A 27,191-nucleotide genomic window follows, 5' to 3' on the forward strand; every position below is an offset into this window, starting at 1 on the left:
GAGAAGGTGACATTTCCCCTATTAGTAGATGTCAAAATGCGATTAATGGGTCGTCTGGCGGTTGCATCGAGGTGTAGCGGAAGCTTACACCGAATAATAGCATCGATCGCCAAAAAACTAACCCACATACGCACTGGCAGCGTAGACGGAATTATTAATCGGAGTAAATGGGGGGTAGGTGGGTATAGTGAGGCGCATGCGCGGATGTGAGGCGGGCACTCCGCGGGGAAGGCTCGCGCGCTCCGGCCGCGTCCGAGGCGCGACCAGGAAAGCGACGCGATGCGCGAGCTGCAGCCAGCGCGGCCGCCCCCGCAAGCGCCGCGCTAACGGTACCGATGCAGTGGCGAAAACTGACCAGGTTGAAGTCTTCGCCGGGCGGACAGTCGCGAGCTCGGAGGATGCTCTGCTGCGGCCGCAGGAAGGTATGCGATCCGATCGATAACGCGCCGAAACCATCGCCCCTCCCGGACGACGCCGTTCGACGACCCCGCTTGCTAAGGCCTCACTAGCTTCTCCAGCCAGTGAATTTTCCTGGACCTCTTTACGCCCAAATTCGACAAGGCATAAGAATTGCGAAAGTAGAATTATATGTCCTCTTTTGATATATGTCACGTCTTCAGTCTTTAATGACGTAAAGTTCATGAAATATTAGTAAATTATGTAAATTTGATTGCTTAAAACCAATTTTTTCTCTTCCTTTTCAAATATTTTTAAAACAACTATAATAATAATTATAAGTGAGGCGCCAAAATGAACGTCTTAATTTACCTTTCCTTAATGGTTTCCTTGATGGCGCCGGAATTCAGTTTCAGTATCTATTGAGACGTATTGATTAAATTTAAATACGGCGCTTCATTACAAGTTGATTGTCTGAAAGCCTACGACTTTCAAACAGGTCGGTTTGAAATTACAAGGGGTGTCAATTTACCGGTGAAGGGAATATCATTTTAAATCAACTTTTTATTTTGTGTCAACCCTATTTGTGTATTATAACTTAAGAAATGAACTACGTTTTATTTAAAAAATAAAATAGAATACTAGAATGTATATATGTTATTTGTAATATAATTTTTGTAGTATTCAACTTTGATAAGAATAGGTCGTTGTTATCACACGGGTACATCTCGCCATCTTGTCGGTATTTTACCATGCGCCATGAAAATGGCACTTAAATATAGAGAATTTGATTCCTCATAATATGTTTTAGGTGCAAGTATTTTATTAATGTTACATTGTTGACGTTATACGTACATTGAAGTAAAATATAGCTTTATGTTCATCGTGTAAGGACAGCCGCCTTAATATATTTATTCTGAAAGGATACTAACATAAATTAGATTTATTTTAAATTTATACCTTCGGCGATTACCGTTATGTTTAATTGTTTTTTCTCTCTATAATAGAAATCACTTTTTTGACGTCACTTGTAATTTTACACAAAAATTAATTTTATAGTAAATATTTTATAAAATACAATGTTACGTTTCAAAATTTTCATTACTGAATCAATCTGGGTCAATGGTGATATATTGTGGGGGTATTTATCGAAACAGCCATAATCGCTCTGACCCTTCCACTTTCTACCCTAAACATTGTAAATGGGTGCTAAGTGACCTGACGGTTGTGTAACTCACAGTGGAATTGATGATTTATGTGACCTCAAACAATATATACGTCCGTATCGATATAATTAAATAATATCGTATCAAAAGGATAATTCAATATTAAATTCCTTATAAACTCTTTCCTTAAAGGTGATAAAAGTCTTATCATAACCGATTTTTATGTATTCAATCGGTTTAATAATTAAAATTCAAAAATTTACTTCCCATTACACTCATGTTTTGTGTTTTGTCTTCATTACCAACGGTATAAAGAATTCATAACGCAATCAATACTAGTTAGTGTTGTAGTAACAAAAAAACATATAATTATTTAATTATCTACACAACATCGATGTTACCAAATACATAAAACAGTTATTGGATACGTCATTTTATCTGTCATTTTGATTTCTAATAACAATGAAACGTATATAATAATGTATTTGGTCATGTTATAGGGTCACGGTCAGTCTATGCCTTCTTTTATTTCAATAACAGATGAAAAATTCATTCGTTTCATGTCATTTCAATTGAATGAATGATTTTTTTTTATTCTCATTCTTTTTAACGATCACAATATGAATGAAGTATTAGATGTACATTTGACCTCTTAATTTTATTATGCAGTAAACTGCTATTTCATTTGTATTATTATTTTCAATACAATTTTTCGTATTATAAAATTTTCATTAACAATATAATATTTTCTAACCGATCTATTTTGATTGTAATATTTATTAAAGTTACTCAAATTATTTTTAGACGTACATGCATAAAAAATGTATTTGGTAAAAACTAAACTTATTATAATAATTAAGCAGTGTAGATATTAACAAGATCAATCTTGAATATTGTGAAATTAAGACATTTTTTACTATAAATTTGAATAATAAGTTGAAACATATATTTGTAGTAACTGAAAAAGTATTTAGACTTTATAATCTGTTCGCGCCAGTAGTCTTGTTAAGAGGGGCGTGGCTGGCAACGGACGGTAATCACGGAACTCGTTGAATTACTAACGATTTGATGGATCCTACATATACATACTATATATACAAGAAATCACATGTATCATAAATTTATTCTACCACCATTACTTATTTCGTTAGATTCTCATGTGGTATATTTTTTTGGTAATCTATTTGTAATTTTTAGACTTATTATATCATAATAAAGTACTAGTTAGTGCTTATATGTACAAAATTTACGTAAATTTTTATTATTTCTATTTTCTCTTTATATTTAAATCATCACCAGTCTTTGGCCACCTGCAGCAAAACGTCAGCCTCCTTTATACAGCACTAACTTTATTTTAAAATATTTTCTCTGAAAAGAGGAAGTCTGAAATAAAACCATTTATGTAATTAAATACACTTATAAATATTTTAAAACAGATTGTTTTGTCCTGAATGTTATAAAAGGTTTGTTATTTACATTCCCTTGTGAATATACTTATGAGAAATTATCTATGAATCGGAGGGTTCAGTTAAAAATTACCCTTGTGAGTTTAAAATATCTAAATAAATGGATTCGTAGTACAACTTGTATGACTAAAAACACAAATGCAGTGATGTAAAAAAGTAATAGCGAAGGAATTAAAAAAAAGCTCATATATCGACTAGACAGGATATTGTGAGATTAGTAACGTTCAGGGCTTCGCCTAACTAAAGTAACACTTGATTAAATATCTGTGTACTTAGTCTCAGCTATCTCATAGCATCAAAACAAACGGAAAGACTATTGAATAATGACACAATGGAAATTTTATCACTGATTAACAAGACCTGAATAGGAAGCGTTCAGGTAATACAATCTCTTTGTAACAACAAATCCATTATTATATAAAAACTCTTTGGTAAAATATTATATAAAACCTTTTTGGTACATACTCAAGAGCCCTAGTGACGTCACTCGTGATAACAGCAGCATATAAAGCATTTCCTTCAGATAAATACCATGAAATGTGATAAAGTGCACTAAAAGCCCGTTCTCTGTGTTTAATGGCCAAGGAAATGCTTATGTGACCATAACTACGTATTAAACGCTTACCTATCATTAGCTAGTGATAAACGTTCTTATATCATTAAGAATACGGTTGATAATTCAATTGTCTTAAATTTTATCTAAGAGTTGCATTAAACTAATTGGTAATATACGTAATTCCTTTATAATTTTCATGTAATCCAAAAGAATGCCGTTTATGATTCTTCTTAGGGTCCAATGCATTTATTGGATAATATTTAAATATAAATTTATCAAAATTTATTTGGATTAATAAAAATAATATAAATAAATAAAGTTTTCATCATTGGCAAATATATTAATAATTAAGCTTTTCCTACAATGGGAATAAAACAACAAAGGCAAAATTTGTTTTTCTTTTACAAAACATAAAAGTTTCGTACAATGCAAATTCGTCAGAGGTTTTGTTTGTTGAGGGGAATATAAAAATTCTTTCAGGGAATACTCCCAAAGAGAATATCTTCGAATGGATTTCAAGTTAAGGTTCCTTAGAATGTCTATATGTTAATTTGATATTACGAAATTTGTTAAAAATTGACATAGAGCTTTAATATTTTATGAGATGAAGATAATTTTAATTTAAATCGTGACAAAGCTTAAGTCAAGTTCTGTTAATAATATTAATTATATTAAAGGATGTTCCTTAAACGCCCGTTAGCCCAGGTTGTAGTTGTAACACAATATTAGTCATCTTATTTACTATCCATAATATAAGTAGGCAAGTCGGTTGAAAGTAATAGTAACTAAAATTAATAATGCACGAACATAAACGTTCCGCGGTTTACATTATTTGATGGAACTTCCTAGTTTGGTATGTCGGTAAATATACATAGTTCTATTCTCATCACAAGTTTCTAACTGGTATTTACTTGTCCTCGTTATTTTGTATTGATTGAACAACTGTACGGAACACAACAAACAAGTTACAATCAGTATGGAATTAGTGAAATAATTTGATATCTTACAAAATAAATTTAATTGGATATTTTTTTGTACTTATATTATTCAAAGCATTGTTATATGTATCTTTTAATTACACTATTTTCTCTTATTTTTTGTACTACGTAATCTGTCAACTATAATGCTACGAAATTTTGTAGCACTCTACGAAGATTCGTAGATGTCTGAGATACACCACCGCAAGAAAAATTACTTACTTTATTTATTAACATAGTATATATATATATATAAATATATTAGTTATTGTATACAACTATCGAAAAAAAGAAATATTTAAAAAAATAACTATCTCTTTATAATTAATGAGTAAAATATTTAATATTTTATTTTATAAAATGTAAAACAAACGTCTAAATTCTTTGGAGGATATAAACTTTTGTAATAGTGTATTCTTCTATCTGAAGCCTTAATGGCTATATAATTGCAGTTTTTTCGTGTCCACTTGACGATTGTATACGAAGGTTATAGATAAAAATTCACGATAAGATGTAAACGATGATAATGATATTACGTGAAATCGAAATTCTAAAAAATTTATTCAAATTTTTTTGTAGTACCGTCAATTATAGGAAATTATTACGATACAACATTTCTAATGATTTATTGAATTTGATATTAGATTTGAATAGTTAATACGATAAACATTTTTTGTATAAATTTAATATAAATAAGTATATATATACTTATTTTTAATTATGAGAGTATTAATTCTTTTTGAAAACTATCTGATTTTAAAAAAATCGTTTATATATAGTAACTTATCTATTTAAATACTCGTAATATGTGTGATGTACCTAGATTTACTCATTTATTTAGTTAATTTAATGTTAAATACTGGTGGAAATTATTATAAATACGTATACTAGTTTGTACCCGCAACTACGTCAGTTTGAGCATCAGAGTTGCGATCAGAGAGACATGTATAAAGTGTCTTAAAACAATACATAATCGTTTAGTAACCTTATCGTTTTAAATAACGTAAATAGCAACTGGAGCTCTATCTGTCGAGTTGATTTGTGAATCGAAACCATATGCTGAGAAACGCAAATATATATAAAAAAATAATTAAATCGGTCCAGTCAATTAGGAGGAGGAGGAGCTTAGTGACATACACACGTACAATAGAATTATATTTTAATATTTGAAGTAAGGTTAATAATGTATATATGTACGTATATATGTATGTATGTTCCCTTCTAAGAATTCCATCGGTATTATAAATAAAACAAATTACATCACGTCTAAGGTATAGGTTTTGACATATATATTTTATAATACATAAAACTGTCGTACAAATATTGGCATTGAGTAAAAATCAATACTCTTGAGACTTAAGTCTATATAAGACTTTATCAGTGATTGTAGTCTGAAGATTCGGTGCTTCAGTTGGAATCGTTTGCTCTCATCTCTAGAGCTTTTTAGAGTTTGAGTTGGCACCAAATTTCTGGTTCACGCTTCTCATTAGACATCACTGACGAAAAAAAGGAATGAGGCCGACAGGAGAAGGGTGTAAGGGGTCATTAAATTGAGCGTTTTGTTTCATTCCACTCTTTATATTTGAACGTACAAAATATCTATACTTTAATTCTTTCTTTTATTAATATAAATGTATTACATATATGATTATACATTGAATGGTTATATATATAGTATATATATCCAATATAAGTATATATCTGACTCGTATTTATCTTTTTATATATTTTCATAAGTGATTAGTTTAATGTAAAATGATTGTACTATTTATTATGTGAATGATTTCCTCATAATACAATAGACACTGCAATCACATTCAGTAAAAGTGATATACCAACACATTAATATTGATGGATTCTATAATTAAAAGAAGCAATTTAAAATATTAGTTAATGTAATAGTTTACTCGAATACAATTTTTTTGTTTGTAACGTACATATAATTTTCTATCTTACAAAGTTGGTCACTAATCAAGTAATTCATGATACGTATTTTAGTAATATTTTTTTTTTATTAAAATTTCATTAGGAATGACATAATAAATAGATGGAAAATATACTTCGTATTGAATAAAAGCAATTTCAAAAGTCGATTTATAAAAATAATCTTATATTAATAATGCTAACCAGTTTTTTCTGCGTTCCCAGCTATAATTTATAATACGATGAAGGGACGCGTCAGCGCTTCACTTATCTTGGAATAAGGTTTTAATTTAATTGGATTATAACTGTGATTTAAAATAAATATTAAAACCTAATAGTACACATTATTATTAATTTCCAGGATTAAGGAAAAACAAATGGCATTTATCATAGTATTGTTTTATATTATAATTGGTATTACCTTATGAAATTTATTGATTAATGAAAAGAAAAATATAAACAATTGACAGTGACGATTAAAATGTCGTTCGTCTAAACAAAGTCACAATATTTTCCCTTAAAACTGACAATTTTAAATAGATTAAAAGCATGTTGGACGTGGACCAGCTATTTTCATTAAGGCAAGGAAACTTTAAGTGGGCGGGGCTGATGTCTCACACTGAGGCTGGAGGCGGCCTAATGAGATATGACCTTTCGAAGCAAATAGAGCTTTACTGGAATAAGTTTAAGACCATTTTTGCATGTTGACAACTATTTCACCAAACATTTTCCGAAAGGATGTCAGGGATAGACAGGAAGTTATTAGGAAATCGAGAGATTTGAATATTCATTTTAGGCTCGACTGTACTCGGCGTATGGGAATTTTAATGTTTATTTATAACATTTCAACTAACGGCTTGCGGCTGCGGTTACTCAGCGTTCAGTGGACGCTATATACTGTGGTTATGTCCCACTTTGGAGCTAATTAATACATTGATTGTGTATCAAATTATAATTTAATATATGTTACGCTAATCAAGGCCCTAATATCTCGCTAAGATACACCCTTCCAAGCCATTTATTCCCGTCAGAAACATCGTAAGTACCGACATTATTAATGTATAAAGTTGGTAATGTAATCACGTGATGGCTAAATTGCTCTTACTCCTTACATGCTAGAAGATTTTAGGCTTCAAAACTTTCAAGACTTTTAACGATTTTAGAGCCAAGGCTTATGTAAATATTTGAACTACACGATGAAATTTAAAATAATAACATTTTCTATGAAACGCGAATCGACGATGACATTCTGGGAAGTGGAATAGGAAGCCAACAATTATTTATCGCTAAGCCATTTTTAATTCCTTCAAATAGTGAAAACAAACACATGTTATTAAACTCAAGTGATTGGTTTTCTTAATAGATTTTTTTCTTGATTACATATCTCATATTCTTTCCAACTTATTCAGTATATCATTGGGTTAATAGTTTTAACGTTATTCGAACTGAACTTAATTTAAAAATTTAGGTCAATAACAATGCAGAAATTATAGTGCAGTGCTTTACAACGCGAACGTAAAGCACTAATGGGACTTTTGCCTTCTCCATTAAAACTAAAGGTTGACTCATTTTATTAAGAATACAATATCGTTAAGGTAAGTGAGTGAGTGAGCGAGTGAGTCATGAACGCTGAAAACTTTATTTATGACCGCGGCATTCCCTGGATGTTAAATTTCTACGTGCATTGTTCATAGAAGGGATATATGTACAAAGAATCTTGTTTCACTTTACAAAAGGTAACATAAAAGTAACGGGAGAAGTATCATTTCTCAAAGGCTCGGTGCGTAATGAGAAGAGTATGCTTATCTTTTAAAAGCTGGTCGCGTTGAATTAGTTTTTTGCTTACGGCTATAGCCTTTGAAATATAGCAGTTACTGTTTTTTACATAATATAATTGTCATTAGAATGGAAAAATAAATAATTAAATGACAGTAGGTTTTTTATGTGTACCCGTAGCATAATATAACTTTAACGGTCTTTAAACGTCGCAAATGTATTAATTACTTTAAAATTGCACAATTTTCAGTTATTTGCAAATAAAAAGTAACATTTGTTTAATCGATAAACTGTTACTGAACGTGTTTGTGTTTGTATCTATGTGGTAAAGTTAATCCTAGTAACATTAAAAATGCAAAAAATTTAAGAATGAATTCATGATTGTATAAATAAAATGTTGCTTGCCTTAATTTGCATATCAGTATAACATTTAAAAGTTAAGTCCGCCTTAGTATTGAAGTGTTAAATATTATTGTAAATTTTAAAAGTATTAAATTTATTTTATTTGTATTAAAACAGCTTTTCAAAGTAAAAAAAAAATACCGATATTTTACGTAATAATGAAAGTGAAAGATATATTTATGAAGTATATACTTATAAATTAAAGTAATTAATTTTTAATTAGCTGATTACGTGATACTATCATTAATATTATGAATTTTATATTTGTCATACGTCAGGTGTTCATGTTACGAATACGGCAAGAAATAGGAAAGAATAGTACAGACAACAAAAAATTATTATGCCTTATAGTATGATAGAGTCTTAAGAAATAGTACCGCTTTATATTATAGTCTTGGAAAATTTATTAAAGAAGTCTTTTATGCCTTAGTAAAAAAAAATCTTAATACCCTCTACTTAACTAATTAGTTTATTGTCAAAAAGAACTCGTAGTTAGGAGAACTTTTAGATATATTGTTTAACAGCAAAGCTTGTAGAAGTAGTGGTACATATCGTAATGAGACTTACTGCGAAGGTCGTCTAAATATCTTATAGAAGGACAATCCGGTCTGACGTCAGGGCCGACTAATGTTTAATACTTAGGCGCCAGTCTAGACGGCTGGGACCTATATAGAGTCATGAAAGCTTTTATTCTCTAGATTCTTCTTGCTTGACCTTCAAAAAATTATAGTACATCTCTAGGAATATTTGTTATTACTTATGACTGTTAATAATGAATTAATTTCATTATATGAAAATATGTACTAAAAAAATAATATAAGAGAATAGTAAATTTTGAAACTGTTACGTGATTGTTAAATTTAAGCTTTCAATTATGTTTCAACAACATTTATTTCGTTACTTTAATTCGATGTTGTCAATTATACCTTATTTATTTAAAAAGGTACAAAAAAATTTAGAATATATCTTAGGACTGAACTTTTTATCCTGCAATATTTCAATTACCGTATCTTCTTATAATGAAACACCTTTTATAAAAGTTATTTCTATCATTACAAGTAATAATGTAAAAACGCAAGTGTTAAATTGTTTGTAAAAAATAGGTGGAAAATACATAATTGTTCATAACTGCTATCCTCATATCTCTTCCTCGTCTATCCTTCAGAGATAGTAAATTGAATGGTGTTGATGTAATAATAATGTCTCAGCTCTTACGTCTAGACTGTAGCCTTGATGAGGCTTCGCACCCCACCCTGAATAGCATAGCATACAATTTATATAAAATTGAAAGCAGTATTTTCAAAACATTTCAAATATATATCTATGCATCTATCTGTCAGAATTCAAGTTCTTTTATTTGTTGTATGTAGATTTTTTTGTAATTGATTTTATTTTCATTGTGAACGTAACAATAGATTATAATGTGATATGTAAATTTATAATACAAATTCCTAAGTGAGTTATATAATATGGACTTGCTAAGTAACGTAAAGTATAATTGAAATTAAATGAGAGATGTTTAAAATAAAATTCATTGATATTTGAACCGACGAATACTAAGACATTACTTCCGAGTCGATTTTCCAACTAACCTTTCTGCTTATAGGTCTCTGTGAATTTAGAATTCTAATCATTTTACTCATAAGAATTTAAACTACGATATTGGAGGTGCTATTCACTAGTAATTTATTCCAAAAACCAAATCGTTGCTCTCTTTATATGCTGATTATAAAATCGGGATAAAATGGGGCAGATTTTTCATTTTAAATTCTATATTTAAAATGTAATAAACACAGATATCGTATAATGAATGAGTATGAAAACGTACTTATATAAATAAGCCTTTACGAGTAAAGAGGAAGAATAACGCTCGAGTGGTTTTAGATTATTAGATTATTAGAATAATAATTAGTGATTAATTTATATTATCAACAAATAAATAAACGTTGAGGCAAAACTATAAATAATCTTCAACATTAATAACTTACTTATCATAAAAATAATGGTAGGTAGTAAGCGTTCAGAAACTCTGCATTTAATTAAACAATTCAAATATATGTTACTACTTTAAAATAGAGATATTGCAGTATTCAAATCATCTATGGAACACTGCATATAAACGAAATACTATCAACAAAAATTCTTTTTACCAATAGGTAACGAAGATCAATATCAAACGACTAGCCACTATGCACCCTTGAGTGCGACGCCGAAGGTTGCCGCGGTGCATTGACGTCGGTTACCCGCCCAAATTCTGTGAGAGACTTAAATAAACCGTGTAGTGGATGGGCGGGGTGGTTTTTAGTGTAGCAGGGTTATAACTCTGTGGTAGTAGTGCAACAGGTGTAGTTGCGCGTTACGTAAGTCTGCGCGCGCAACTCATTCAGGGTAGTAGTACGCTTTATCGATTTGACGTACGCCGGCCATCGATTTTCAACGTTTTGTACACCTCTAGCTTCTTTTTAACTGCCTCGTCTTAGATTCTCTCATTTATTTTTAATCTTGAACGTCTGAAGTTTGTTGTACGTTACACTTTTACATTTTATGAAAGTAGATTTAAGAAACACCTTAATTATGAGAATAATTTAGATAATTACTTATTAAAAATGCTTTTTAAATATCACACATATTATAAATGCTTTTTAAATATCAACGTCGTTAAAAATTTTTGATAATGGGTATAACTAATTCAATTAATTTCATTATAATTGTAAACATAATTATAGTTTATATTTTTTATTTAATCGAATTAAATATCAGGTGTACAAATAGAGCGAACAAAAAGGTCATAGTTTTGTCTCAAACCTAATGATTTTCATTAAAACTCATATATCCACATGACAGCTTATAATGGAATAGATTTCTTGAAAACTCTGTAAATAGCACAGCTTTGTTACACTGTGAATAAATCATACTGACAAATGATACCGTTTTGCCGTGAGCCACCTGCACTTGTACAGAAAATTATGAATTGTATGCTGTTTGTGTTAGGAGCTATTTTTGTTTAAATAGTATCGTAACACTGTTGATTTAATTTATTAAAAAAAAAAATTCCCGAAAATTTAATTTGAATGAAACAGAACATTCATTTAACTCATAGTAGATAATAATTATATTTGTTGTTAGGTTTAATTGCATATGGTGATATTATATAAGGGTAAATAATATATAATAGTTTCATTGCAATTTTAATAATAATCTAAACGGTATGAGTTATAAAAGTTATATTGTTGGAATGATACACAGATTATTCATTACTTTATATATTTTAATGGATTTTTTACATCGTTTGAATTAAGTAATTTATATGTATTGGCTTTGACATGCTCAAATTAACCTAAAGAGCAAACTTACAGCTCCGATTAAACGTCTTATGGTATTAAATCCATTAATCTTCGCAAATGTGTAAGTGACTCGCCCTCAAGGACTTGAGTGGTACAGATGAAAAATTGTTACCTGTCAAATGTAGTCTAGCAAATATACTTTGTTTATAAAGAGTCGCATATAATAATTAAAAAATATTATTAAATAATCCACTATAATTTGCTGTTAATATTACACTCTTATTTTTATTATCATTTTCTGTACTTCGGGGATTGCATTAGAGATATTAATTATAAACGTACATGGGAAATCCACCCTTATTATCTCATGATAGAAGTCATTTTATGTGTTAGATGGAAAAATGCACTAGGCGCTATTAATGCGCGGAAAAGCGTGTGTATTGTATATACTCGTATATAAATATTCGCAAACAGAAATGAGTAAAAAGTCACGTCTGGAACTACGTGGTATAATCGTATTTTTCAACTTCACCCCTTCGTTGTAGTGTTAGAGTTCAGAATGAATCAAGAGCGGTAGAATAATTCATGAGCTGGCATTAAGCGGTTTTGTGTCGGTAATTATAGAAATTATTTCTCTCATTTTAAATAGGGTTTTAAATTATATGTAAGCTTCAACCTATTGTTCCTGTCCTAATTATATTACCCATTGAGAACAGATTTTGAATTAAACGTTAAATTAAAAGATTGTTGATCGATTCAATGCAGTCAATAGTCAATACCTTCAGATGTTAAACAGATTATACAATAGTAAGAGTAAAATAATAAGATTCCTTTTAGAGTTCATTTTCGTCCACTCTCCTATATTTTTCTTTTGAGTTGAACAAATTATAAATAATAATCTAGTATTACAATAATAAAAATATTCAAAAAGAAATCAAGATTACTTCAAGCACAAAAAATGATATGATGGTCTACGATTTATACATATCCTAGGTGTGTTCATTGAGAAATATTCTATTAGCTATTTGTCACACATTTATTACAAAATTAAAAAGATTCTTTAAAGGAAATATATGTGCAATTTTTATATACATTAGTTTTTTTTTTAATATGAGTGTGAATTTAAAATAATGTTCAATTTCTAATTAGTTATGATTTTAATTTTGTTAGATTGAAAAAAATTTCCATCGGCTATCTAATTCCACTCATCTTTTAATCAGCAAATGTCATTTCCATGTTTGATCTGGAGGAAGTTATTTCAAAAAATCCGCTCTGATATTTTATTGAGACTTCCAAGTCAGTGACTTATCTATGCCTCCGTCCGACAGATCATAGATTTAGTCTGTCTGAATCAGTTTAGGTGACCCATAAACCTTTTGTGTCCCATTTACAAAGCCGGTTATAGAACCGCAAATAGCTTCGTATGAATAGTCAAAATTATATAGAATGTCTAGCCAAATTATTTATAAGTTATACTATGGACAATGTTGAAAAAATTTTACATAAGTTTTTTATGAATGAAAGTTAAATAAATTTTTACTTTATTTTATACATCTGTGACATATTTAATATTCAATCAATGTTTACGCATGGGGTCCGTCAAATTTACGTCCTTTGTATGTTTTGTACTTTAGTTTTGTACTATCACGGTTAATAGGAATCTCAAATATATATGATATTACGAGTATGTCAAAATTGTTTTTGCTGGGGCTAAAATTTCCGGAATTCGATGTATTTCTACAACAACCTAACATCGAAAATTATTGATTTGAAGTTTAAGATGACGAGAGTATCGGAGGACAATTTTAAGTGAATTAATTGTAAGTTAAATTTTATAACTCTTTTAAGCATATTTAAATATTAATTAAATACCAAACTAATGAGATACGATACTATATATGAAAAATTGAATTATTTACAGTAAACCTATAAACAAGAATGAATACAAATTGTATAAAATATCGTACTAATATTCATTATTTAAAAAATAATAATAATTTAAGAACATTTAAAATAATCGTCTGTTTAAAGAAACGTTTAAAACTAAAAGATAAAGTGGTTCTCTGCAGTGTGCAGCTTCAGTACAACGACCTCGTGTGGAACTAGGTCAGAATGGCTATCGACCGCCGAATTCTCCCGTCCAGATTGTATTGTTTGATTCCTGTTTAGTTTAAAGATTTACTAAAATGATATTAACTACGGCCTTAGGGTTTAATGCAACTGGAATTAAAGTAGTTAAAGGAAAATTAAGTTTTACGTTATCGTCGATTTAGACTTTTCATGTGAAGGCGGTGATTTAAGTAGACGCAATATATGTTTCAGATGGCAAAATTTCCTTAAAATTTTAGTTATTTGCTAGAAAAGAATACAAATCATATATATTCGAACGTATACACGAATCCTAAACTTTAACCCAGTTTCCGTCAGCGACTGAGCAAAATGATCCTTTTACGCTCCCATTGTGTTTTGTATAGTCGTAAAAATATGAAATACGACTAAAAACCAAATGAAACAGAAATAATGAAGCGCTGTTGAGATCTACATGCCGTGCAATTAAAATATTAATGAGCGTATTGTCAGTATTAAATAATTTGTTTGCAGTAAGTTGCTTGTTTCATATTAAATAATATTAAATTGGAAAATAATTTCTTTTAAGGTTCTACATTTTGCGAACTTTGTTAATAAAAAAAATATGTGTTCTGATATAAAGATAAATTATATACGATTAAATCACGGAAGCTTGGTTGGCAAAGTAACCTGACCTAAGTTAGAGGTTACAAGTTTGAATCCTGTCGATAAATTTTTACTTTGATATCTTAGATATTGAATTTTTATTGCAGCAATATCTTAACATTGCTTTAATATTTAAAAATTCATTAACATAGATATATTTAAGGTTCAGTCTAAATCTATTATTACAGAGAGCATAAACGAATTTCACCTTGGTTGCAATTTCAATATCAAAATGCAAAAAAAATTTACAAATAAAGCACCTTATAACTTGTCTAACTGATATTAATTGTACTGGGTCAAATTTTTTATTGTTCATGTTCTGTATATAGAGCCTTATTATCGCTTAGCTGAATAAAAGCTGTCGTTCACCAGGTACAGAACTTGGTAAGCAGGTTCATAAACAAAGTAATTTTTGGATTTATGAATTAAAATATTAAAGATTTTTATTGTACAAATACCCGATATTTATATATTTAAAATAAAAATTGGTTTCTTAAGTTCTCCACTTATGTTTATGATAAGGATATGTATTTTGAAAAATTTTCATCTCTGTCCATTATGTAAATGAGTAGCCAGCTTTAAAAATGATGGGTATAATTTTTATAATCGCTGTAAAGGATGAAAAGAGTTAATATGCGTTTTAGACTTGATTTATTTTTGTTCAGATAACAGCGTATTTATATAAGTTTTTTTTTTTAACTATATGGGGTTGGTTTCGTTGATACAATTTAAAAATGATCATAAAAAAGGTACAATAACCTATTTTTCTTATAATAAATTATTGATATTGATGCAGGTAGTCTGTTTAAACATTCTTGTTTGGGTATTTGCATTTCGATGTGCAATAGGGTCTTGTGGAATTATGTCTCGTATTAGTATCTTATTGAAATTTAAAGAAAATTGTACCTTCTTAAACTTTATTGCGCCCAAGAATGAATACTACTAACAAATATAACAAAAAATACATAAATAGTTTATAAAAGATCTTGTTGTTACAATAAATCCTTTTTTCATTGATAATATACTAAAACATAATAAGACTTTAGTACATATATTATATTAAAATTTTATTCAAAATATTTAATAAAATATTTAGTTGATTTAAGGATATCTAATACTTCTCCATTCTTATGACTGATCAAAGTAATGTAAGAAATTAACGCTGTTAAGATATCTCTCAAATATATTTATTTTGTATATCTTTAAAGGAAAATGGGCGCGCGGCGCCGGACTTGACGGCATCGCCGGGACGCGCGCCGCCCGGCCCGCCGCAGCCGCCCCGCGCCAACCACGCGCCGCCCTGCGTGCTGCAGCCAGACTTCCGCAAGGTTGACAACCCCTGCAATTAAGACTTTGTCCGATTTCGTAAACAAATATAACTACAACTACTCTGCTATTATCAATTCTTAACATTGGAACATAATGCAGTAAAGAAAACAAAACGACTAAAATTTAATGATGTTCGTATCAAAAAAAAAGTATATGACTTATTAAAATAATTATTTGGATTTAACAGAAGCACAAGTAAATAACTTGTCAAGCTAAAAGGTATTTTAATCAATATGTTTTGTTGTTCTGCTTTTATAAAATATTTTGTTAATAGGTATCGGGTGTCAGTAATGAAATATTCAGGCAAATTGAGATGGTGGAAAACGATCACGACACCACCACTGCAGCGGCGCTTGAGGTAATTACACTGTTATTTAGAATATCCAAAGTATAGCGTACACAGGATTCATAACCAATAATTTATATTAAAACAAAAGCTCCTACTTTATTTTGAATAACCAAAAAAACTGTTAAACTTTATAGTATGTTTTTATTATTTTAATCATATGATGCCGGCAAAAACTAAGTCATATTTTTAATTTCAATATTTTATATTTCTGGATGTCATTAATATCTTACACTATTAATGTTTGGTTTATAGGCGGTGGAGCGACGCGGTGAGATGATTGTACGAATTCTTGAATTGAGACAAGTCGGAAGAAATAATGTTGAAGCCGCCAAAAAATTTTTTTCCTTACAAGTAAGTATCGGGAATTACGGAATTACATCCAATATATTCTATCTATATGGGAATGGAGTTTCTACTCGTCTTCCTTTATCGTGTTTAAAATTAAATAATGCAAAAGGGCTCTGAAGTAAAGGTACCTTGAAGTTAATAAAATGCCGATAGCTCGTTACCCCTCGCATGCTGACTAAAGATTCTTTGATGAGCAAATTTATTCATCGATATTTGCATATAAATTAGCATCTTTTTAAAACAGGTAATTTCGCTCGTTCTATTGACCCGAATACTTAGCTCGTAACCTAGCAGAATGAGAGAGCTCACTCCAGACAGGGCTATTGTTCCTGGCCTAGATCGCTGGGAATGCGAACGCAATCTAGAGGAGCATTGTTGGGATGTGCACTCCCAGTTGCCCCTCGCTATGTATTGTGGTTCTTGCGGATTTCTGTGGCCGATACCAGTATACTGTTTATTTATACATCATTGTATGTAGGAATGCTGGGGTCGAATTGTTAACCAGACTGGCAATTATTAGGATTTCCATCATCGTCAATTAGAAATAAATTTAAAATATTTACAAAGTTTGTAAAACTAATTAAATGTTTAATTATTATTTGAATATAATTATTCAATGTAGCTTATTACCTCTCTTTGATTAGGATGCACGTCACATAGTTCAACTAGTGGAGATCGTGAAGCGCCCTGGTCAAACCTTGGGCCTATATATACGAGAGGGAGACGGTGGTGCTAGGACTGATGGAGTATTCATATCACGAATAGCTCTCGAATCAGCGGTATATAACAGTGGATGTCTAAAGGTTGGGGATGAAATCCTGGCTGTCAACCTGGTGGATGTAAGACGCATGTCTTTAGACGATGTCGTGATTATTATGTCTATACCCCGCAGGCTTTTATTGTGCACTAGACAGAGAAAAGGTAAATTATGTTAAAATGTTTTGTTTATTGAAGTCCGAAAAAGTGCCTTTTTGCAGTTTCAATAGTGTCTATTTATCAAACTGTTGTTTCGCTTAGGAAAATCGGGCCCTGGTTCACCATCATTACCCAGATCTGAGCACAAACCACCTCCTGTTGTTGTTTTGAAAAGAGACTGCCGGGACGATGACGACCACGATAGAGTTGATGGACTTTATTCGCAGTAAATTATTATTAATGACTTTTAAATTTTTATTTACGCTTTTAAAAACGGTACGGTGTCTTAACATAATGCTTGATAAGAATATTAAAACTATATCAGTATTTAAATAAAGTCTTCGTTATTTGTTGTTTAATATAGATAGTTAAATATAGGTAACATCTCTCCTTACAGACATGGTACCTTACGTTCAACGGGAGGTCCTGGAAGTTCTGTGAGACCAGTTGGGGATGGTAGAGAAGAAAGGAGTCGTTTACAACTTGGTGCATTATCACCAGATTCCACTCCACTTGATCTATATTACAATTCACGACCACCCTCCGATCATGCTACGTGGAGGTAGACTAAAATATTTTAAACAAATTGGTATTTTTATAACCAAAATGTATAAAATTGAATATAATTTATACTTTTTTTTGCTAACAGTTATCGGCCACCTCCGCCAGTTATTACGGAGCAACCTAAATCTACTGCAACACATTTTGTGCCATATGAAAGGTCTTATCCGAATACTTTGGAAAGTCTAGCGGAAAAAGTTCATTCCTTTTACCCATCGGAGACTGGAGGGTATATACAGCAACATGCTCAACCTAGGTTCAAATATTTAATTAAAATATTAGTAGATATGACAAACATATATAAAACATATAGAATTAAAAATTTAAATTATACTTTAAATATTTATACCATCTGTGAAAAATAAAATAATATTTCATTTTTAGCAGCAGTATGCGGTTTGGTGGAAGAGTTCCACGTTCTGGTTCTGAGCAACAGCTCCCAAGGGCCGAAACTCATTCTGACTTTGGCCGTCATTCACTGCTTCGGTCTAGTTTGAAAGCCTCAACTGCTGCAGGGCCAGGAGGTTAGGCTATAAAATGTATTTCTTAGTGTAATAACACAATTTTTAAAAAACAATATTTAAAATTCAGCTTCCAGTTTGACAAGATATGGACAACGTTACGGTGGAGTAGGAATGCCAGGTTCAGGATTACCTGGTAGTGGACTCACTGGCACGGGACTAGGCGGTACTGGTTTAAGTGGTTCAGGATTGCCTTCAGGGTTTTCTGCTACTGGCCTCAGTGGTTTGACTGGTTCCAGTTTAGTAGGGTCAGGTTTGGCAAGTTCTGGTCTTAGCAGTACGCTCACAGGAACTGGCCTAAGTTCAACACTTGGAGCAGGTTATGGCACTACAGGGCTAGGCCTACCGTCATATGGAAGTAAATTTGGAACGACTAGAAGAAATCGAAGCTTGGATTACTCTTCTGATACTGAGGCAACAGCACCCACTAGAACTCCTTATTACTCAGGCTTGAGTGGTTACAGGAGTAGTACTTTAGGAAGGGACATAGGATCGAAATTTAATTCTTTACCAAGAGATGTCAGAGGAACTGGTCAAAGGTGAGATAATATTTTATAATCAATATTGATACTGATCCATTATTTTATAAATATTTTACGCTTTCTAATAGACTGGGACTAACTAGACGCACAGGGAGTGTACTTCAAGATGAACCTGAACCGTTGTCTTCACGATTAGACTTACGTTCCTCCAGAGGTGAGTTTTGAGATAAAGACGAAAATATAAGCATTTCTTTTCGTCTCACAAACTATGTAATATATGCAGGTCGCCTGCCTTCCTCTCCCTCAGTATTTACATCAGATGAATATCGCGCATGGTTATCTCGAGCTCCATCAACAAGTGCATTGTATGAAACACTTCGTCCTCGACTGCCTACACACTACTCAGCGGAAAATATACATGATGCACTTAAGAATGTAAGTTGTCTAAGAGCGAATCAGATTTTAAAATATTTTATTACCCGCAATACCTGCAATAACGTCCCTAATTTCGAAATTACAAGAAAATCTCTATACACATACTGCTTATGACATTGTTTTTTTATTTAATAACTTTTTAGTAAATTAAAACATTGTGATGATTTTGTATTGTATTTTAGTTTGAGAAAAAAATTTAAAGAAATAATTCAAAACTATTTAGTAGATTTGGTGTGAAGCACGTATAACGGCAAATATTTATAATATCATTTTTGTAGATTTTCTTCGAGAAGGCATCTTTATGTATTTTATAATAAATATTATTAATTATTTTAAAGATGGAAAGTGGAAGTCGCTTTGGATCTTCTCTCGGCTTAGCTGGAAGGCGAATTGAAAGGCCTCGTCATTTACCAGCTAGATCGTTATCATCGCAACAGTTGGGACCGACAGCAAGCGGATCACCATCAGCTCGGCGTGTGAGACAGCTTCTTGAGTTGGGATCAAAATTTACATGCCCAAATCCAAGTCCTGTACCAACACCAGGTTCAAGACATCAACGACATCTGGATATAAACCCGAATGGTAATAAATTATTGTTGTATAATAAGTCTTAAATGCAATGAAGTTATTTAAATTTAAACAAATGAATTCATTTCTTTTTTATTTGCAGAGTTCCTAAAATATAAAGTGGACAAACCCGGTCAAGGAGGTTTATCATCGTCTATGACGGGTTTGTCTCGGCTCTCTGGAGGTGTCTCTGGTATGCTCTGGGTCCACCTTCTTGCTGGTAGAGGGTTGCGTCCAGCTCCTACTGGTTCCTCACCAGGCTCACCACCTTCAGGACCTCTTGCGCCACCACAACCTCCAGTAGCACCTCGTGATCTATATTGTGTCTTAGAATGCGATCGCGTACATAAAGCTCGTACAGTGGTATGCATATTTATTTTTTATATCTGCTCAGTAAATGTTGGTTTCCCCGATAATTTCATAGAATTAATTTCTTACAATATTTGTGCTAATTGTTCTATGATAATAATTCATAATACATTCTGATAGTGATTTTGTGATTGTGTCAACTTAATTCCAGGTTCGCACTGGTGAGTTGCAGTTTGATTGGGATGAGTCCTTTGAATTGGAGTTGGTTGATAACAGACAGCTAGATGTACTCGTGTATTCCTGGGATCCACAACACAGGCACAAACTTTGCTTTAGGGGAGCTGTGACTTTACCAGATTTATTAGCTCGTTCGCCATTTCATCAACTTGCTATAAAGGTTCCTAAATATTTTTAAAGAATATTCTACACCGGAGGCAATAAATATAAGCACTTGTTTTCAAGTTTTTTTAAAAATATAAATCAAAATCTTTATATATAGTTACGTAGAAAATTTCATATGCCCTTCTTTAGATGGAACCGCGCGGGACGCTATACATGCGAGTCCGTCATACTGAACCACACGAGTTATTCCGTCGCCGCGTAGCGCCTTCTCGTATAGCTCCAGCACCTTTGTTTGGGGCTGAGTTAGAAGCAGTTGTGGCACGGGAATTGCGACCACCTCACGCACCACCTGTACCGTTGGTGGTAAGACGTTGTGTTGAAGAAATTGAGAGACGAGGCTTGGACATTATTGGTGAGAATTATTTTTTATAAATGTACTTTGGTTATATTCGGCCTTGTTTGACTATTCTGTAAATATTAATATGATAATTTTTTTTCTATTTTAAAAGCAATCATTTAATTATTTATAGGACTCTATCGCTTATGTGGTTCTGCTAACAAAAAGCGTATACTTCGTGAGGCATTTGAGCGTAACGCACGTGGTGTTGAGTTGACACCGGACTCAGTTCCTGATATTAACGTGATTACTGGAGTATTAAAGGATTATTTGACCGAATTGCCACAACCTCTTATCAGCCGCTGTTTGTATCAAATGACGTTGGATGCTTTAGGTACGAAAGATATAATTTTAATTTTTATACAGTTGAGTAAACAAATACTTCCTTCTTGTCCCTAGCAATATTAGTAATTCGAACTGGTCGGTTAGTGTGTATACTTGTTCTCAACAAATTAAAAAATATAGTACTGATTTGAATCCAGCTTTTAGTCAGCTAAGTGCTGAAATAACAAAATGTTATTATGTTACTAAGAAATCTTAGCAAATGGCAATATAGATAAATTCAGGAATGAATACACAAAAAACCGGGTTCAAATCTAATATTTTAAATAAAGGTGATTATCGAAACTAAATATGTTTAATTTTGCAGGCGTTTGTCTTCCCGATGATAAAGAAGGCAATGCTCGTCTCATGGCCTCTATAGTGGAATGTCTTCCACGAGCCGCAAGAGCTACTTTGGTCTTCCTGCTTGATCATTTAGCATTAGTTGTGGCTGCTCAAGATCGTAATAAAATGTCACCTCAGCATTTGGCTGTTGCTATGGCACCTCCATTAATGTTACATTCCCAGCCACCAGCGGAATTAGATTATCAGCGTCCAATACATGTACTCCAATGTCTTCTTCAAATTTGGCCTCCACCGAAACGTTCAGGTAATGTAATCGACTGTGTTGATTCTTCTTCATATTTGCTTATGTAACAAAAAAATAATCACTTCTACCCAGAACTACGTTTTCACTATCAAAATAATCCTGCAAACATTATTTTATTAATTATATATGAGTATACTGAATATTCTTCCGCTTGGCCATAGTCGAGCGATATTAATTATTTGTAGATAATCCCATCCTGAAATCTGGTAATTGAGAACTAAATACATTTTTATTATATTATAGTTAGTATTTCTATACTTCTGATTTGAAACTTATAATATAGGGCTAATAAAATACTGTTTTGCAAGAGATTTTAAAGGTTCAACTTTTAAAACCTTTTTCATTAAATACAAAACATGTTTTTCATACACTGCTTATATATTTAGATGCAAAAAAAAAAATATGTGCCTGAATTTAAACTCATATTTTTATTAAAAAAAAAGTATGACATTGGTACTTTTAATGTATCTTAAAATACCTGTTATCGGTAAGTATGGGAACCAACAATTAGAATCATATTTAAAATTCCATTTTTACATCTCGATGTTGTTTGCAATGTTGCATGTATGTGGTTTTTGCTATTGCTCTGATTAAACTAAGCGGTACCTTAACGCATGTATGTTTGTAGACAGTTCGGCGCGGCGAGCCAGCAACCGGGCCGCGTGGAAACAAAGTCAGTGCGTCGCCAGTGGCCTCAGCCACCCTCCCCCCAGGTTATTTATTATTATGACTTTCCTTTGGTACAAGCCACGTCGAACTGTTCATTGTGTGTTCCGTTTGAATATTTAAGTTCTACAATTGGATTTACTTTACTCTTTTGTTTCGTGTGTTTTTTTAATTTTCTCTATATCTTTTATCACTTCGCTATATTGCTGTTAAAGCACATTAATATGAAATATTTTATAATGCTATATTAAATAGTGGTCTTTGTCAACAACAGGCCGAGCTCCGCCCTCAGTCAGTCCATATCGGCATCAAGCGGCAGCATCAGCAGCATCTCCGCCGCCAGCTCTCTCGGGTCGTCCCGGAGTCGACCGCTCGCCGCCCGCACATGTTAGTGAGATTTAGTATTCTCCACAATTGAATAAAATTCAAAAACTCTTCCGATATACAAAAAACTAGTAAAACTATTTTAATTTTCTAATTTATTAGAGTTGGGTAATGTAAAAAATACAATATCGTTCAGGTTCTCTCATCAGTCAGGGGAGGCCAATATCGTCCGCAGTCGCCTCTTCGCGGCCCTCTGCCCGCTCCTCCTCGCTCCCGACAGGTGACGGTGTCATCTCCCGGCTCCCCCAGCAGTAGCTCCGGGAGCCACAGCCCAGCTGACACGATAAAGCATGGCGGCTCTGTGTCATCAATACTACGTCAACCGGAACGCGCGAGCTCTCCTCGCGTATCACCCAGACAATCACCTCGCGCATCTCCTCGGGATTCTCCGCGTGGGACACCAAGGGAGACTACGCCCCGGGAATCTCCTCGGCCTGCTATACCAGGAACGTCGGCCGGTCTGGCCGTGACTCTGAATTCCGAGCGGGGTTCGAGTCCACGCTACAGCTCCACCAATCCATTTCTGCAGCAGTATGATGCTGAGGAGGAGGCGGAGGCGTGGCGCGCTGCAGACATATTCTCATCCACGCACACATAGTGCTCATAGCGAATTGAGATTTTCTAGTCAATTTTTTTATTGAATCGAAAGAGTGCTACGATTCTTCTGTATATTATGTTGTTTGACGAGCGTGGTGCGCGTTCGAGAAATGTTTGTTATATATAGAGCGAGTTACGATGTATATTATTGTGAGAATGTTTACCTTCTAACGCGCCGCTGCCCGCCGCCGCTCCGCCCTGTAGCAGCTATAGTGTTTATCGTATTATATTGTACATTGTATATAAATAAATACGTTTATGTAGGTACGCTCCCATTTTGTACCGTATGGGCGAGGCCTCGGCGGAAGGCCCGAAGCGCTACACACATCATCCCACATATCAGAGGCTTGCGTACACGTTCGACACAAAATTTTGGTGGTTCACTATGGATAACATCATAATATGTTAGGAACACTGATTCATACTAATTATATAATAGTTTAGAAGGGTGGGGAGCGCTTAGGCGTTACTCATAGTTAGGATATGCTAGTGTCGATCGTGAATTCAAGTCGGTAGCTCGAGTAGGGAGAGTATCGTAGATCAGACGTGCGGACTGTCTTGAGACTGAGACCATATCAGAGTAGCTCCTACTTAGACACTCGATGGAAATCCATCGTAGAACGAGCGATTGCGTGGCAGAAGTAAAGGTTTTAGGCGATTTCAAGTTGTTATCAAAGTTTCGAATATTCCAAATAATCCTTGTTCATTAATAAATTAATAACTTTAATACTTATAACGGTATATTAAACTAATATAGATTTTAGTAAAGCATTTTTACGAGTCGCTAATTCTATGAGGGATGGGATTTTTTTTTATAATAAGGTTGGTCGAAATCTCAAGATCGGAGGTATTATTTCCGAATTTCGAATAAAAGAAATGATATGTAATAATTTATTATTATTATTTAATTGAATCTTAAGCAAGATGTTGCAATTTATATTAAAAATTTATTTTAAAGATGAACTATATAAAATTTGTAGATAGTGACAAATTAATTTACCGAAAATAGGGAATAGTAACAAGGAAATTAAATTGTTTATTAAGAATGGTTTCCCTCGAAGGCCTGCATTTAATGATTAAAGGTTAGTTTAAATTATTAAGAAATTCGTAAGTAATATCTCAGTTCTTATCACTAGCGTCTGCTAGACATATAACAGTGGTAGAAATTGACCAATGACAGCACTGATTAAAATTTCACTGCCATGATTGGTCCATTTTAAATAGAGAACATATTACTATAATGATAATTACACCTATTTATATGTCTTTCGGAGGCTGTTTGGTTACAAATGGCTTTTGAGCAACACTTCAAGAGAAGTTTTGTTATAACTGTTTATAAATAGCATTGCACAAAGAACACGACTGATATGGGACACAACGTTTTTGATACTTTACAGTTTTACCTGTTTCTCGTTTGTGATATACTATGCGTTGACCTCGCCTTTTGTAACTAAATGTTCGCTCATGAATTCTTATTCTACTCTCACTAATTTACAAACGGGGCATGCCGCCTTCTTATTCTATGTTAAAGTAATATTAACTTATAAATAAAAGGTTGAACTCTATTGTATTGACATGTTATGAATGTGCTTATATGAAATTAAATAAACTTAATTATATGAAGAGAATTTATTGCTAGTTTAGTGTTCCGTATGTATGGAACTTAGATGTGGTAGAGAATTCATGCACGGATATTTCTTTCAATAATCTCTTCAGAAGGTTGAATCCATGACAATATGATTTTAGAAATGAATTTTTGAAATCTAATAAATTATATGAGATACGGTGTCGAATTCATATTATGAGAACAGCGCTATAACAGACGCTTCACGTAACCTAACTAAATGTAGTCTCATTAGAAACATAAATCATATCTTACGCATTACAATAGCATGAAATATTTTTTTCTGTAATTTGAACATCCGGCCGTGTCGTTGTTGCATTTTCTTATCGAATTATAATAATAAAATCGTAAATACATCATGTATTATAGACGCATACGTTTTCGCATTAAAATAAAATACTTTAACAGAATTTAAAATATCACGAACCGTACATAGGCTAACTACATACGGATTAACAAGGAATATTCATTAAAAAGGGTGTTATAAAAGCTATGTATAAGATTTTGATTTTCACATCAAACAAAAAAGATATAGTTACAAATCATATGTTTGGAATTATAAAAATGTATTTGTGAGTGGAATAACTTAATCATGTTTCATAATAGATTTACAACAGTGTGTATTAGCCATCAGTATAGATGTAAATACAACTTGAAGTGTCGCTCGACAGTGCGTAGCCGGCGCAACCGCTGTAGTGTGTAGTAGCTCCGGCGCACAGCTTTCGTTGGCTTCGACACGCATGCGCTCTTGAGAGAACGATCTATAGATAACTAATTATATGTTGTGAATATAACCTAGTCCTTTAATCGAGATGTTTCATTGTAATTTATATATATATATCGTTGCTGATTGTTAATATAATAGTTCTTGTTGTATTCGTGTGTGAGATTGTTTAACATAAACATTTTGGGATATAAATGCTGTGCGTTTTATACCGGAGAGCCGAAGCGCTTTGTAGGTTTGATTATAGCCGCGGATAACGACGTGTTCATTACATTAAAAATTATAAATACTTGTATGGAGCTTTGTTATGTTGGAAGTCGCTTTAAATGTAAAACTTATGGTCGATGTGAAACAGATTTATATCGCATTAATGTCTTATTATTTAAATAGTTACTATTATTTTCTTTAACCGATCTAATTTATAGATGTTTGAAATGTTATCAATAAATTATTTAATATGATAAAATTATATATTTTCATCTCATTAAAGCGATTAGGTGTTAGTAAATAGATATATTGTGTAGGGTAGAGAATAAAAAAAAAAATCTATCAGAAATCTACAAGAAATCCATTCAATAGTATTGACAGATGGTGCCAAAATATTCCTTCCCTTACCTTCTGTGTTCATTTTAAATCGCTTACACATTTGGCGGGCGTGCCTCCGTTTTGTATGATCAAATCAGGTTAGCTTGACATGATTTGAGATATTCAAAATGTATGATTTAAGATCGCTTGGAATGTATGACGCAGCATCGCATAACCAATAACCAATAACCAATATTTTTAAATGTGTCATTGTATATAGTTATGTTCTATCATTTATGTATGTTGAATGTTCATAGAGTAATTTGGGATGTTTCTCTCAAGGTCGTGTCCGCTGTTCGTTTGTGTTGCGGGGCGTTGGCCCAGAATAATATCAGTATTTCGAAAATTTGGTAAAGTAGCGTTACTACGTACTTAACGTATCGAGTATACGCCGCTCGATGTACGAGCGGCTGGGACACAGACGAAAATAAATAATATAACGTTAA

The 27,191-nt window shown here is 32.4% G+C and overlaps 1 protein-coding gene across 4 annotated transcripts; it reads left to right on the forward strand.

Moving 5' to 3' along the window:
- Nucleotides 1–232: 232 nt before the first annotated feature.
- LOC116765611 (rho GTPase-activating protein 100F) lies at nt 233–27,191 on the forward strand. 4 transcript variants are annotated; one of them, XM_032655147.2, is made up of 21 exons: nt 233–422; nt 15,888–16,007; nt 16,283–16,366; nt 16,610–16,708; nt 17,350–17,626; nt 17,723–17,846; nt 18,018–18,182; nt 18,270–18,437; nt 18,566–18,705; nt 18,773–19,241; nt 19,313–19,398; nt 19,468–19,619; nt 19,958–20,201; nt 20,290–20,549; nt 20,707–20,892; nt 21,027–21,249; nt 21,368–21,568; nt 21,884–22,165; nt 22,798–22,878; nt 23,106–23,218; nt 23,352–27,191. In XM_032655147.2, the coding sequence occupies exons 1-21, from the start codon at nt 336–338 to the stop codon at nt 23,811–23,813; spliced, it is 4,023 nt and encodes a 1,340-aa protein (XP_032511038.1). In that variant the 5' UTR covers nt 233–335; the 3' UTR covers nt 23,814–27,191. The 4 variants fall into 4 exon arrangements, with proteins under 4 accessions (XP_032511038.1, XP_032511040.1, XP_032511039.1 ...); XM_032655149.2 differs by having other exon boundaries at nt 19,492–19,619; XM_032655148.2 differs by having other exon boundaries at nt 18,569–18,705.

The sequence above is a fragment of the Danaus plexippus genome, chromosome 11, assembly GCF_018135715.1.
Source record: "Danaus plexippus chromosome 11, MEX_DaPlex, whole genome shotgun sequence".
Taxonomy (NCBI): Eukaryota; Metazoa; Arthropoda; class Insecta; order Lepidoptera; family Nymphalidae; genus Danaus; species Danaus plexippus.